This window comes from Excalfactoria chinensis, chromosome 12, assembly GCF_039878825.1.
Source record: "Excalfactoria chinensis isolate bCotChi1 chromosome 12, bCotChi1.hap2, whole genome shotgun sequence".
NCBI classification, from domain to species: domain Eukaryota; kingdom Metazoa; phylum Chordata; class Aves; order Galliformes; family Phasianidae; genus Excalfactoria; species Excalfactoria chinensis.
This window is the reverse complement of record NC_092836.1, coordinates 8,229,212-8,244,635: the sequence shown is the minus strand read 5'-3', so window position 1 is coordinate 8,244,635 and position 15,424 is coordinate 8,229,212. Positions and strand designations below refer to the sequence as shown.

The following is a 15,424-nucleotide window of genomic DNA, read 5'->3' as shown; positions in this document are numbered from 1 at the left end:
ACCCCAAACCTATTCCTGGTTGGGGGGAGGTGGATGAGGCTCATAGCGACTGCAGTAGGATCCAGAACATCACAGGGAGAGCTCCTGCGCTGCTGCTAACAGCAACTTCAACAGGAACCAGAACCAAGGAGAAGCACTGTTGTTACACTGACACACTCCTGTGGGTGCCGTGAAACCAAGCTTTCACTTTGGGAGGGAACTGAATTTCAATAGATTTTTTTTTTTCAAAGTGCCAGAAAAGGTGGCAGCTGAGGATGCTGAGTTACTATAGTAACCACAAAAGAAGTGATTATCAGAAGTACCACGTAGGAAAGAGAGACCGGATTGTCTTTTTGTTCTGCACATAATTCATTGCTTAAAAACAGTCTCTTTTTTTAATATTAAGAAACGCTATGGACAAAAATTGAGTATGAAATGCATTATGCAAAACAATTTGCATGGATTTTCCAGCCTGTGCAGTCCTGCCATGTGACCCAGACTTTCAAGATGCGCCAAAACTGAGCATCTGATGGCTGAAGGTTACACAAATAATAAGTACTTCTCATGTCTTCTTACCTTGTAAACATGGCAGCAGAGGGGAAAAGGCAAAGCTGCTGTCCTGTGGTGGGAGCTCTTTGGGACAGAGGTGCTCTGTTCAGCATCACAGAGCTCACATGGCTGCTGAGGACACACAGCAGACAGTAAACAGAAAGCAGTTGTGTACATACAAGTGTGTGTGAGCCAGGATCTGAGTTTCGAAGGGCAAAATTATGATTTCATTGAACTCTTAAACTGATTATGGCATTAGCAAGAACAGATGTAAATCTTTCTGGGATAAACTGGCTAAGGCAGGGTAAGTAAATTATCTCCACACAGAATCTGTCTTCCTGTGGATTTCAGTGCTGCTGGAATCAATTGACAGTGATATGTTTGTACCTGCCACCGAAGCCAAATACACAATCTGATCCTGTGCCAAGGCACTATTAACAACTGCATTTTCAATTGATTCTTGGATATTCATTAACTGGCATCCATAATTACAAATAATTTACAGACGTAACATTTTAAATCACTTGCCAGTGAGCTTTGTAAGCTCACTTTATGACATTCCAATACATTATTCTTAAAAATTCACTGAGTAATCAACTTGCAAATGATTACCGTGGAACAGCACTGGATATAATCAAGTAGAAACTCAGAGCACGAATCTCCAGAAATGTCCATAGCTCACTTCTGCCACGTGATGCTGACATCCACTTTAACTCCCTCCAGAAAACTGTTACATACTGAACTGCTGGATTCCGAAGCTGCTGTGAGCTCGATGCCATTACAACCAAACATCTTGCTTCTTCTGCAGGCAGTCTCTGCCCCGCACAGTTTCATGGGCTGCATTAACTTTGTAATGCTCTGAATGGTCTGCTTTATCTCCATAGCCTTGCTGGTCACCACGGATATTATACGTACAGCAAGAAGAAATCACACTGTGATGCATGCAATTTCAATCTCTAAGTTGGAACTCTGGGGCCCTCAATGGAAAATGCACTGAAAGACATTGTGGATGGGATACCCAAATTTTGTTATTATGTTGCAAAACATAGCAGAAAAACTAATATAAACGTATGAGGACTTTATGCATATGGATCACATACACACCTTCTTGCCTTTACGTGGAACAAGGCTCCAGTTTCTGAGTGCTGAAACAGTCACTCCTTACTGCCATCTCAAATTACAGCAGAAAATAGAGGGCAGCTGGTACCAGAGCCCATCTTATGGTCCTTTTTCTGATGACAGAAGGAGCTTATGAAATAGACACCCTTGAATGTGTCTATTTGGGCCACAGTGTGTATCCTGGAAGTACAAAAGGATCCAATAAATGATGAATGAAAAAAGTTCTTTTTATTTGAGTCAGACTATAAGTTAGAGATGACCACCACAAAAGCTCTTGATTCAGCTTCATTCATTCCCACGTGAAACCTCTGAATGCTGGAAATAAATGACACCAACAAATAAATGTCTTACCCACCAGAACTTCTACGCTGCGTGATTTTCCACTGCAGTACAGCTTAATAGGAAACTATAAAAACAAGACACTATGTACAAAACATATTCTTCTGTTTGCAGAACTACTGGTTACTTCAAGATTTAAATTACATGACAAATTATACAGCCCAGTCACACTTCACAAAGAGTTAGAAGATAAATCTATTCTGAATACAAAACGGTGCGCTCTCATGATCTGGCTATGCCAATTCGTAGTACTTCCCAGAGTTTGGGTCAAAGTAACAGTTCAGACATGGATCATACAACAGAGTCAGGACTTCCTCATCTTCTTCAGCATTTAGGTCGTCTTCACCTGCGTGAGGAGTGGAAAGTAAGAGCAAATCACTCTCATTCACTTTGAAAAATAACATGGAAATACCTCTCTGTCAAATGTGACATAATTTCTCTTTATATTGTATAATCTTTTGACTTTTGACTTGTTACCTTCAAGATAAATGCAGGTCAGTTATTAGTTTTTTGCTGTTTACTTCTGAAGAGCTGCCTTCAGCTGAGGTGAAATGATGGCATTCAGTTTGCTGAACAGCTGGACTTCACAAAGTCCAAGAGGGCTGTTCTGCAGCAGTACCTTTACTGAGGGCGTATCAAAGTACTCCTAAGTGGTGTCTTTCTCAACGTCCACTTTAGTCCAACAAACAGCCAATCTGGTCCTAAGGACTGTAGGAATTCAACTGTGTATTATTAAACTATTCTATGTGGAAATCAGAAAATTAAGCAGCACAAACACTTCTGTTTGAAGACTTGCTGCTTGTCATGTTGGTTTCACAGCAACAGCATTGACGTTTGTTAGCATTCATGGGGTATTCATTATTGCTGGTTATACACACATTACAGGTAGCCGATAAGGTATATTCCATATGTTTCATTGTCATTAATGGGATGAAGAAATCGTATGACAAACAAGTCCAACCAGCTTACAGAAGTGTCAGTATTGTTACAATAAATGAGCTCATATTGACTTTCCTGAGACAGTGAGCTCTTTCATGGTAGGAAATAAAGGGTAATAAAAACCAAAGCAAGACAAAAAGATACAGTGTTATCCTGAGACAGGACCTTTAACTACATATGCAAAGGTATAAACTCCAATTAATATTTGCAGATGAGGATTGCTAGTTCTTAGTATGGATGTCTTAGAATTTAAATAAAAAGCTCCTTAAGTAGAGGAAGGCAGTGTGGCATCCTAACTGCTCATAACAAGTGAACTCTGGGGCTTCTTAGAAATGCATTTTAATGTCTGGTATCTGATATTAAAGAAAAACAAAAGCAAAACAATTATAAGAGACCTTGCAATATCAGAGAGGAGATAAGATTTTTCCAGACAATAAAATTTTGAGATCTAGGCTGTCTAAAGCTATATAGAATTCAACAAAGTTTTTAGGTTACAGAAATGAATTCTTAGCCTAAAATACATTGATGAATCCAGACAGATTTATTACAGATACTTTATATATAATGAGGCTCCTTTTTTAAACCTGTCTTTCACATAAGCTGAATGTGAGCTGTATGATCCGTAACTTTTTGAGAGGAACTCATTGATACTGAATACAATCAGCATCGGGTAAGGCCCTTACTGTGCCAGTCATGTCTCCCCTTCCCACAGCTGCTAAGACCACTGTGGTTCTTCTCTGTTACTTTAATAGGGAAGACTTTCTAGTGGCTCAGAAAAAGCCCAGACTGGGGTCAGGGAACTGCTCTCTTAGTCTCTTATTTCCTCTGAGTCAGAAATTAATTAGATTCAATGAATGTGCAAAAAGAAAAAGCCAAAATAAAAAGTGATGGTACACACAGAGAATTTCTGTTCTCCAAATGTGCCATGATAGACACATCATGAAAAGATTTCACCATAAAGGAAAATGAGCTGAGGAAGAATTTACAAAACAGTTTGGAAAATGTGGTGTCAATTAGCAGGAGAAATCCAGCAATTTCTGAAACACGCACAGAGCTTCATTGGCTTTTTAGAGACAATCATCCAAATGTTAAAATCTACAGAGATTCAAGCTTTACTGCAGCAAGCCTTGGATTTCATAATCCAGACACCAAGGCATCAATCCACATCAATCCACATCTCAGAGACCTTTCCCAAATTAATATCCAAGACGTCTTTAACTGAAGGATTACTGTCCAATTCTCTTGGGCTTATTTAGGACCCTTAACAAAACATATTATTTGGTTCTTCAAAGCAAGGTCCCTCCTGACAGCAGAATTCTGTTCTGCTGTCATGAACAATTACAAATACACATCTATGAAAAGATGGACAATTTGGGGGCCATCATCTATTCTGGACTGTAAATCACTGAGACATCTTCATCCTCAGGCAATCAAAATACACAGGTCAGATTTATGAGATTTCACATTGAATTCCCTGGACTTGAAGAAAGATGTAGGTATCTACCCTATTTCCTAACACATAAGTAAGAAAAAAAGAGTGTTTGAAGAAAACAAGGTATATGTTTTATTCTATTGCTGACGACGTTCCAGTTTCCACAAAGTTCTTTGCCATTCTCTCAACAAACGCTGTTATGAAGGAAAAAACTGGAGCATTTGAGGTGGCAACTCAGCAATTTTTGCCTTTGGAAATTGTGCTGAGGTTTCACTTAAATCTATATTTATTTATTTTTTAATCGGAAGAGAAGTACCACATATATACCTGTTCCGCTTCTTGTTGACATCAGTTTTAGTTTTTTCATTCATTCTTTTTTTTTTCTGTTTTGTTTTCCATATTCACTATCATCAATTCCTGATTTTAAACAAGTAAGATGTATTTTTTAATGGGATTAATCTATATTGTACAAGAACGCTACGAATCTACAGCTGCTTACCTTAGTCTTCTATCGGAGGCATGGAAAACCCTGTGAGTTTGAACTGAAAATAATAACTAACTCTGAACGCAAAATGCAGCAGTATAAAAGAACAACTACTGGAAAGCAGAACCAGCACTACAGGAACAGCATTCAGAAATGGTTTTCTACCCAGGTCCATTACCTGCACTAATTCCTACCTGGAATACTCTGATTTGATGAAGATTTTTTGTGGTCTTCCAATTTCTGGCTTGCAGGAGTAATGGGGGGACTGAACACATCCAACCAGTCTCTGAAAAACACAAACAAAATCAGATCTAAAAGCACAGTTTGTGCTCCTATTTGTGACTTTTTTATTATAAAAATATGGCTTACAGCTAACATCATTAAAAAAGTTAAGGCTTCCTTCCTTCCTTAGCATTTTCACCTGTTCACACTGAAAATCTTCAGCTGGTATTACTCTCTCAATCCTAATCCCCAGAGCTGTGCTCTGAAAGCTTATGGGACTCATCAGAGTCCTTTGTTGTGCAACAGACTTGTGAGAAGCCATCTGTGTTTGATGGTACCATAGAGGTCAACCAGAAATCCTCGGGAAAAAGGCTTAATGGCAATTGCAAGAGCTGTGTTTGGTTGCCATTGATTTGGCACTGCTTGCAGCCCCCTCTATAGGGTCATAGAATCACAGAAGCATCAGTTACGGTCGGAAAAGCCCACCAAGATCATCTAGTCCAACTGGGTGACCCAGCAAGTGTTAGTGTTATAAGATTTGTTATATGTTATGGATAAAATTTGTTATTGACCATAACACAGTTGTAGCTGCTGACCATAAGATAGAGAAGTCTTCTCATCGCAGTTGTCACAAATCCATGTTGCTTCTAGGAAGAAAAAAGTTTCGATGTAATCTTTATCACAGACAGGAGAATATGGGACTTCTTCACCTATTTAATTTTATAGGCAGTTTATGCCTCTGCTGAACGCTACTTTGTGACAGCTTTTAAAAATGATTTTCACATTATCATACATTGATGCAAAGTTCAGTGTTCATTTCCGATACGCCACTTTATGATACACTGCCTTCAATTGTTACAGCTCAAAAAAGGAAAACAGAACGGTCCTTTTTATTGTTATTGCTATTGCTTTTTATTGCAAGCTGAAAGGTAGACTTTTCCACTGAGAAAGTGGGTAGGAAGCACATGTGTGAGATTTCAATCAAGTTATACAGTCAGAGAAACGGAGCCCTGGAAGGACACATCCAAGTCACAAAGTTCAGGCCGTCCTTCTGCAGTTGACCACGTCTCACAATTCTTTTCATGTAAGAAGCTAATCCCTGTACACTGTGCATAGCTGATGTTTCATTATGTTCCCATCTCTCCTGCTCAACAGTTAAAAGCTGTAACGCATTCAGGCTTCCACATCACCATTAACTAAACTCAGTGATTGAAATTTAACATTTGAAATGGAATTCAAGGGACCTCAGTAAATCATCTCATTTTGATGGAACCAGATCCATCCTTTTTGACCAATGTATTTCACTGCAAGGCAAAGGAAGTAGATGGGAAAAGGGGTCATTAAATTCTCATGTTTTCTTCATGCTGGTGGAACGGTGCAGCTCTATTGAGCTAAGTCAGTTTGGAGCTAATTCAGATTATGTCTGCCCATGGCTGTTCCAGCAGCTGGTACAAGAACATTCTGCATCCAACTCCTGTTAGAGGCTAGGAAGATCAGCTGGGGCTGTGCAAGTAGTTTTCAGGGATTCCTCAAGAAAGGATGAATTTTCCCGAAGCTTGGCAGATTTCTTTACACCACCCAACTGTATCAGCTGCCCAACACCAAGTAAACAGGTGATGTACTTCTACTTTCTGAAAAGCTTCAAAGATCCCATGTAAGACTTGTTTCTGACCGAGAAATCTGGCGAGGCTTTAGTCATGTGCTGCAATTGCTAAAATATGACAGTTGCTTTTTTGTTGGTTGTTAGCTTTTCTGCTACTTCTGGACTTGTTGCTGATTCCACATCATCTTCTGCTGGCACGTACACATAGTCTGGGGTGAATTTGGGGACAACCGCCTATCAGTTAGCAGTCAAAATGGAAAAAACTAATTTTATGCCTCAGGAAACAGAACTGCTGATGTAGAAATCCAGCAAGTGGTATAGGAGATTTAAAGGAAAAGACACAGATTCTTCCATCATTTCAATATGTAAAAAACACACTTCACATCTTTTTTTATCCCATCATTCCATTTTCACATTTATGTCCAGCTTCCAACCAATCCTCCTCTGCTGCTCTGCCGATGAGAACTGGTACAACTCATCCACACAATATGCTTGCCTAGACATCTCATTATGAGCTTTCTCTGTCATTGTGTGCCATTTTTGTATCCCAAAGATTCTTCATTTACACCAAAGTTTTGAAAGCCTTCAGGAGCAGCAGTTAAGTATCAGCACATGATATCCAGTGGGATGGTAGAGGAAGGATGGTGCTTGGTCTCAGTCTGTTTAACAAATGCAGTTAGAAAAGCAAAGAAGCATTAGAGCATACACACAGTTCTATAGGTTTGGAAGAGTTTAAAGATAAATGGATTGAGAAATCAGAGGTGGGATGATTTGTCCCTGTCTGGATGATTTTGTCCTCTATTTAATTCTCCAGTTATTTAATCCTAGTCTAAATAAGTTGCTCACTTTCCTCTTTATTTTGAGGCGTCTGGATCAGCTGATGTGTTATTATTTGTTCTGGTGGTTCTGGTGTAAGAGCTTGGGAATTTGGTGGTTCCGAAGGGAGGCAGAGGTATGGGGATTTATGATTGAGGCAACTTTATTATTTCTTATTAAAACATTAAATTATTGCTAACTATTTATCATTATTAATATATAAAAATTAAAAAAATATATTTCTGGGGCAGACTTCTTTAAAGAGCTGCTTTATCTCCTTAAAACAGAAGAGTCAATCAAGCACTCTGACTAATTAAAACACTCTATTTGTGCTATCAGTGCCTCAAGCTATAACCAATAGAATCAACATGCAATAAACTATCTAGAGCTTCTCTGATAACAATGCTGAATGCTAAGTATTGTCTTTTGACATTGTGAATTTTGTTGTCCAAGGGCTCCCAACAGCTTCTGCACACATTCAGATGGGCCAGCATCTTTAATGCTGGCACTGACAGCCTTAATTATTCTCAAAGCAATTCTCCATACCAAGATAGAGTAAAACACGCGTGATATAATCTTGTCGTGTCATAGTCTTCTCTTTAAAAAAAATTATGAAACCTTTTGGAAAATAAATGTCGTGTATTGAAAGATCCCCCGATAGCTGAACTCTGAGAGAAAACAGGAGTAATCTTTGGGACTTATCAACAGTTCTTCAGTTTTATGACAGAAGGATTTGCAGAAAGTGGCGTCCGTTGGTAAAATCTATTGAGAAAATTAGCAATGCTTTTTTAAGCAGCACTTAAACAAAGATTTAATCAGAGACAATCCCATATAAAAATTTTTCCATGAGCAATAATGCCATCAACAGAAGAATGAATAATCAGAGGCTCTGATTTCAATCTTGATGAATGCCGCTGATACTCTTATTTAGTTACAGATTGCTTCTCAGGGAGTCCTGCTAGCTGGACTGAGAAAATGGCAAGCCTCATAATAAAAAGGTTTTAAGTATTCCTGTGAATGGAGATAGCGTACTTTATCACTTTCCTTTTGGATAAGATTTAATTTGTACTACTTTAATCAATGGGATCATTTAATTCGCATTATTAACAAAATTAAAATGCTTTGAAGTTTTAGTACAACAGCTTTGTCTGATGGGCTGGAGAGGAATTAAAAGGAATATTCAAAATGTTAGGTCAACTTAGCAGTGCGCTTAAGAAATGCAAGGCAAGTGCCGCACTGCATCAAACCAGGGACTGAAAAAATGACATCAGTTTTGTATCAGGGACAAAGCATGGCGTGGGCAGGATAGTCAGCATCTGAAGAGCACGACCAATAAAGAACACAAGAGATGATATTTAGCTGCATAAAATTCCTAGGAAATTGTTATGAATACTGGAAGAGAACTTGCTGATGCCTGAGCGGTAACAAGAGGAGCACACCTGTGGAATTGTTTGTTTACCATGAATACTTTGATTAACTCTGTGGAGGATCAGGGAATGCTCCTATACAAATAAAGACTACCAAAGTAGTTGTAAGGAACAAAGATAAGTTCTTGACAGGTTTTGCTGCTGTCATCTAAAACCTTAGCACATACTTCTGTTCTACTAATAATATTTAATAATGCTGAAACAGACTCTACTGCACACACTCCAAGTAATACCTTACCATGGTCAGGTAAATGCAAAGTATGAGCTCCTATCTAAAAAGTGGTTCAGTGTAGCTTGGATATTTGTAATGGGTAAGATGAAGACCTTTTTTTCCCCACTGTATTTGGATTTGTAAGGATGTTTTATTTAGAAGACGTTGCCAGAGATCAACCTAATACTCAAATAAGTCAATACAGCCACCTAGCTTTGTGGTACGGCCCCTCACCCATTCCTATATCTTTTCTGGAGACTCCATTACTTTTAGGCTCCTGTAGATCAGCAGATCTGATTTTTCAGTTATGTACATACCTGCTGAACTCCAAGGTTATGTGGAACTTCATTAACTTACATCAGATTACCTATAAACACTTATTTGGGTCCCGCTTTGTAATATATTATGTATGGATGTGTAATGAGGTTTTTTTAAACAGAAACACTTCCATAGATATAAAGCCTTCAATATTAGCTCCAGTAGTGCAGCAAGGACTTCTGAAGGCTATTAACATTCAGATGTATTTTGTTATGTAAACAATGAAATCCTATTGTTTGAAAAAAAAAACAACCCAACCAGAAATCAGATTTCATATGCAAGCCGTATGCGTCTGTAACAACTGGAAAGCTCTTAGCCTTAAGTTGTCCAGTTTTGCATCTAAAGTGCTTTGAACTTTTTCAATTGTGAACATTCTTACAAATTCTCACAAAATACGCCTTAAATCAAAAAACACCCAGAATTATCTTTTAAATCATTGCTATGCAACTTCAGATGGGAAGAACTGAGTGAGTGTAATGCAGAACTAAGTGAGCATGCAGAAGAAGAAAGAGATACACTGATACTGAAGGGATAGGGGGTGTATTTATATACACAAATCAAAGACTTTTGAGTGAACACTGTAATAACAATCTTGAAAAATAACATAAATATGCACATCTGTATGGCTTTGCATGAACTGAAAACTGTATTTTAAAAAGAAATATCACAGGGATTTAAGGTTAATCTGGCAACGCGTTGATGATTCAAAAAATGCAAGCCATGAGCTGCATTGTATTATTCTCCTGGAGTGTTATTGTAGGCTCAAAATATCATTAAATCAGCACAAACCAACACTTATCATTTCCTGCACATTTTTCACAGTGAGCTGCACCCTGACTATGAGTAATCTGTTAATCTGTTCTTTGCCTCACAATCCGTCAAAGTGACAGATTCATTCCATCCCTAATACATAATATCTTCATTTGCTGTATACTTTACTGAAACTTTCTTCTTTTGCTACCACTAAGATTTAGAAAATCATGAGTGTATTCACAAAATGACTTTTTTCCTTTCTCCAAATCACTTCAGCAAGTCCGGCCCACCAAACACCACACTTCTAATGGAGGGAAAGTGTTTTAATAAAAAAACACAAAATTATCTAATTTCTAATGAATTAATAACTAGAAAGAGATCATAAACAGCCCAAATGCAACCATGCATGAAAGGCTTGAATCTGTTACTCTTAGGGAGTTACAACAGAATATGTGTTTGTGTATTGGTGATAGATTGCATTCAGGATGATAAGGGAAATGTGAATTCTACTTATTTAGCAAGATATCTGGGCGCTGCAAGGTGCTGTTACTGGTGTGAACAATATGACCAGGCTGATTGGAGTCAGGTCGAAGTTTGGCCTCTTAATGCTTTCCCATTTTTCTTTTATTATGTGAGTTCAAATGATAAACTTGTGCAGGATATCTGAAACATACCACTCATGTTCATCGGTCTAAAAACAAGGATGATCTGAATTTGGAGGTTTCACTTCTTTGTAATTAACGTAATTGTGCTATTTGGTCAAGTTTTTAGTAGTTAAATACATGAAACTTCTGTCACAGTTGGAGTTGTTCAAGATCAGGTTGGATGGGGCCGTGGGCAGCCTGGTCTAGTAGCAGACATGGATGTTGGTGGCCCTGCCTCTGGAAAAGGGGGTTGGATCTTGGTGATCCTTGGGGTCCTTTCCAACCCATGCCATTCTTTGATTCTATGATAGTTCTGTTAAATAACAGTAACATTGTGATTTACTTAAAGGCCAGACTTCTGATGCATCACCCTGTTCACTTGCTGGCTACATTATAGTTTTGATGTTCAGTAGCGATGTGAACAACACTAAAAGAGTGTCGTTATCATCTAACTTGAGTAAAAGACCTGTCCTTTATTCTTTGCTGGTTTAGATTCACTTATCAGAAAACCAGCTGTATACATCACAAATAAAGAACCTGCACAAGTGTTTTAAAATTCCAGTGTATTAACCTAATCTTAAACAAGTGAGTTCTAATCATGCAAGTCAGATATTCACTGGTGACTCAACTAGATTTCCACACTTAATTAAGTATCTGTTAGGAAGGGTTTGCTTCCTTTCTTCACGTATTTTTAGCAATTAAATAAACCATACATTTAAAAAATTATCCTTTACTGTTTCACCACTCAGGAAACACCTGAATCTAGAATCCAATGAGTCTTGGCACAATTAAAGTAATTCCTTTTCTCCACGGTCAGCCGCTAACAGCACTTCACTGTTCTACCCATCCCGAATGTAGGCTGCATCCCATTTAACTTTTAATGGATGACACGCAGCCGGAGGGCTTTTAAAGATCAGGAGAGAGAACATGACTCAACAGAACACTAACTTTAATATTATCAAACTTGTTAAAGGTGATGCAGCTGAATGTTCCCAGCCTGTGAAAATTACCTTTCTTTTTCAAGACGGTGAAAAAAAAAAAAAATGCTAGAGAACTCTGACCTTCTGGTGTATTAATCCAATGAATGGCACAGCATGAAGCTGGAAACTTAATCATTACCAACAAAGTGAGAAGTGTGCTACCTTGCTCTAATTTTTCAGAAACATCATGTTTTGTCACCGACAGCAAAATCACAGAAAGGAATCAAAAGCAACCCTCTGTCTGATGGATCAAAGCAATTACACAAATGAGAGCGGGGTGGCAGGGAAGGGAGGCGGTGGGCACTTTGTGCCCTTGGAAACCCAGGCAGTTTGGCGGTTTTACTTTGTAAGAAAAAAAATACAGATCTCTTTCAGACATCCTGCCAGGAACAAGGGATGGCCGGCCAGTACGTGAACAGCCAGCATGTGCTGCAGCCTGGGAAAGCCTAAAACAGTTGGCTCGTTAGCAACAAAAAGTTCAGCAACGCAGTGTCCCAACTGGTAGCACTACACAAACATGGGCTGCAGCAGGAATGAAGCTGATTTGCTTTCTATGGGCAGCAATAAATAGAAAACCTGTTGTCTCACCTGAAAAAGGCACCGGTGCTTTGTTCAGGGAAGAGTGACAATGAAATGTGCCTAGCAAAAAATGCTACGGGGCTGCACACCATCACCAGCTCTTCTAAAAGCCTATTCAGCCAAGCATCATGGCGATGCAACGGACAGAATCCTAAGCAAAAACATTTGGTACTAAGTGCTGCTCTGTGCTGACGTTTTCAAATCCTTGCCCTGTGTCAGTGTTCTCAAGCAATTTAGAGCACTCCTTAACTGTGAGTATTTAATAACTTCTCTCCCATTGCAAGAATGGGAATATGGCTAGGAATTACTAAAAAAACAACAACAACACACAACAAAAAGCAACAATGACAACAAGAAAATATGTACAGGGGACATTGGGGCACATAAAACATATCTGTGTGATGCTGCTTTTGCTGCTGTAAGAGATCATGCCTGTTAACATGGGTGAGGACCACAGGAGACAAGAACAAGACTAATGCAGGGTACGCAGCTCTGGGTTTTCCTGTTTCATCCCAAGCACAGAACACCTGGTTAGGAGCATTTTCCATGTCTTATATTTTAGTCTTTTAGTCTTCCCTGTGTATGCTGCCATGACTTCATGTTCTCAGATTCCCATACAAGAGAAAGTCATTTCTGGATTATTTTAACAAGCTTTTCCATGTCAGCCACTCGTTTCTCAACAATCTTTCTGCAGCTCAGCTTTTTACCATCGTGATTAAAAAACGTAACCTTTCCAATTAGATGTTTCCTGTGCCATTTGCTTCTATTGTCGTGTTCTTTTTCATGCATATTATAGCCTGACAAATGCAGCAGAACTTTGCTAATTCAGATTAACGATGGGGAGATCTATCGCAAATTACTCCATTTTGCGGATGAGTAAAGTAACTGAACAAGTACAATGAAAAAGCAAAGTACATTTTGTGATACATTGTTCTTGTTCACTTATTTTGACAACTGTTGTGTAATTTCCTAATACTTCCTAATGTAATAATTTCTGTTTTGCAGAAATAATGGAGTTGTATGACTTTAATCTCCTAATGAATCAGAAAAATAAATACGCTCCTTTGTTTGTAAAGCTCATTCTTTAAATCCCCTTCTCAACTCCAAGCTATTACACCATTTCTGCCCTCGCCTGCAAATATGGGAGACAAATACGTTTTGCGACTGAATTTTACAGCATGCATGGTAGAGAACTTCTGGTGTAGCACAAATAAATGTTATAACCACAATCCTTCTGCTGCTGCAACACTGTATAGGTGAGCTTAATCTTAACTGAATGTGAGTGGTGGGATGACATGCATCAGCTACTGCCATATTTAATCTTCTTCTGGGGCAGATGCGAATACATGAATGGCAGCCTAGAAACTGAACGTATCTAAAGTTTTTGTACTTCAGTGTTTGCAGAGTCTGTGGTTGTGTGCTAAAGTTGTTGATACTGTAAGCTAATTTTATGTGCTGTGATCGTGGCAATATTTATGGCAGGAGTTGGTTGTGAAAATGACCAGAAACTTTATGAGAAAGTGGGAAAATGAATTTACTTTCTAAAATTAATAGGGAACAGCCATAAAAGGCAAATACTGCTTGTTCATTTTGTGCTATATGAATATGAATTACTTGTACTGGAGAGATACCTTCACCAGAAAAAGACAAGAAAATGTTACTGTTTTTACTTTATTCTTTCGGGTTGTATCAGAAGGAAGAATGATGACACACCAGTCATTCTAATGGAGTACATGTAGGTTACAATGATAGGACAGCTTGCTTTAGTCAGCCTGCACCACTCCAACATGAGGTGAGGTCAATGACTATTTATCAACTGCCAATGACTGCAGGCCCTTATCAGCCTGTTATAGAGACATGGAACTTCCTATCACATCCACAAGAGGCAAAGCTTCAAGGATTTAAACTACAATGCAGTGTGACACTTCGCATAGATAGCACACAAATCTAAACAAAAAGCCAGCCTGAACTGCATCTTCTGTTTCCCATAAACACTTCATAACATCACTGGATTTCCTTAACATTTTAGGAACCAAAAGTGTTTCTTGCCTTTAATTAAAGAGCAATTTGTGAATGAAGTGTGGCTTGATCACTCATTTTTTACTTGGAGACTACTGGCACATAAGCTTTCTCATACAACAAAGCCTGTGTTGTATGTGCTGATCTTGTGTGTATTCTCGGCCATAGTCCAAATCAGGGAGATATTTGCTATCATCCAATCTTTGTGCCCACAACTCACTATGGGAATTCACATTTTTTAAACATATAGAACCAAATGTCTGGGTAAAACCTAAATGAAAAATCGCCTGTGTATGTTTTATATAAAATTACTGAAGTAAAACATCCTTCCTTAGAACAGATACCTAACCATGTGCTGAAATATTTATGTCCTGCCCTCGCATGGTTTCTGTGAACAGCTGCTTGAACTTCAGAGGAACAAATCTAATTTGGTAGATTGGGAAGAGCTGAGCAGGATGCCAGCTGAGGAGCTGCTGAGGCAATGCTTATAAAGACGGATTTCAACTTAAACAAATACCTCTCAAAGATGGAAAATCAGCTTTTATCAGAAATAAATTTTCTGAAGAGCATCTGTAGTTCAGAAAATCTCTTCCTACAATTAGGCTGAATATCTTTCTTACAGAACAGTTCCTCATCTTGCAGTTCGGTATTGCTGCAGCTCCTCTGGGATATTAACTTTCTTTCAGCATTTCTTTTAATTCAGCTTCCAAATCTTCTACAACACACAAACGTTTGGGAGGACAATGCTGCTGAAATGCTTACTATAAGCATAGCACTTTCCAGCCCCTGCTCTGGAGGGAGAAGTAACTGCAAATAAGTTTCCTATCTGGAAGGAAAAGCAGTTATGGAGTTCAGCTCCAACTGTACAGCCAGTCAGCCTGGGGAACTGCACTGCTAAGGCTTGAGACACCGCACACCTTCTTGCTCATCTGGCTCTGTAGCCTCTGCAGTCTGTCTGCCTCCTTTTACTCACCAGTTCTGTGCCTTGCAAAGCAGCATGATGTGGGCATG

General features: G+C 38.7%; 1 protein-coding gene across 3 annotated transcripts in view; it reads right to left on the bottom strand.

The window, feature by feature from the left end:
* Nucleotides 1-357: 357 nt before the first annotated feature.
* Nucleotides 358-15,424, bottom strand: part of CFAP20DC (CFAP20 domain containing) — a 62,504-nt gene continuing 47,437 nt past the window's right edge. For 2 of the 3 annotated variants that reach the window (XM_072347367.1, XM_072347368.1), the window contains 2 exons: nucleotides 5,036-5,127; nucleotides 1,855-2,332 (listed from right to left, as the gene is read on the bottom strand). In XM_072347367.1, the coding sequence (XP_072203468.1) occupies nucleotides 2,329-2,332; nucleotides 5,036-5,127 (96 nt within the window). In that variant the 3' untranslated portion in view covers nucleotides 1,855-2,328. Of the gene's footprint in view, nucleotides 2,333-5,035; nucleotides 5,128-15,424 lie in introns of all 3 variants that reach the window. The other variant, XM_072347366.1, reaches the window with a different exon arrangement.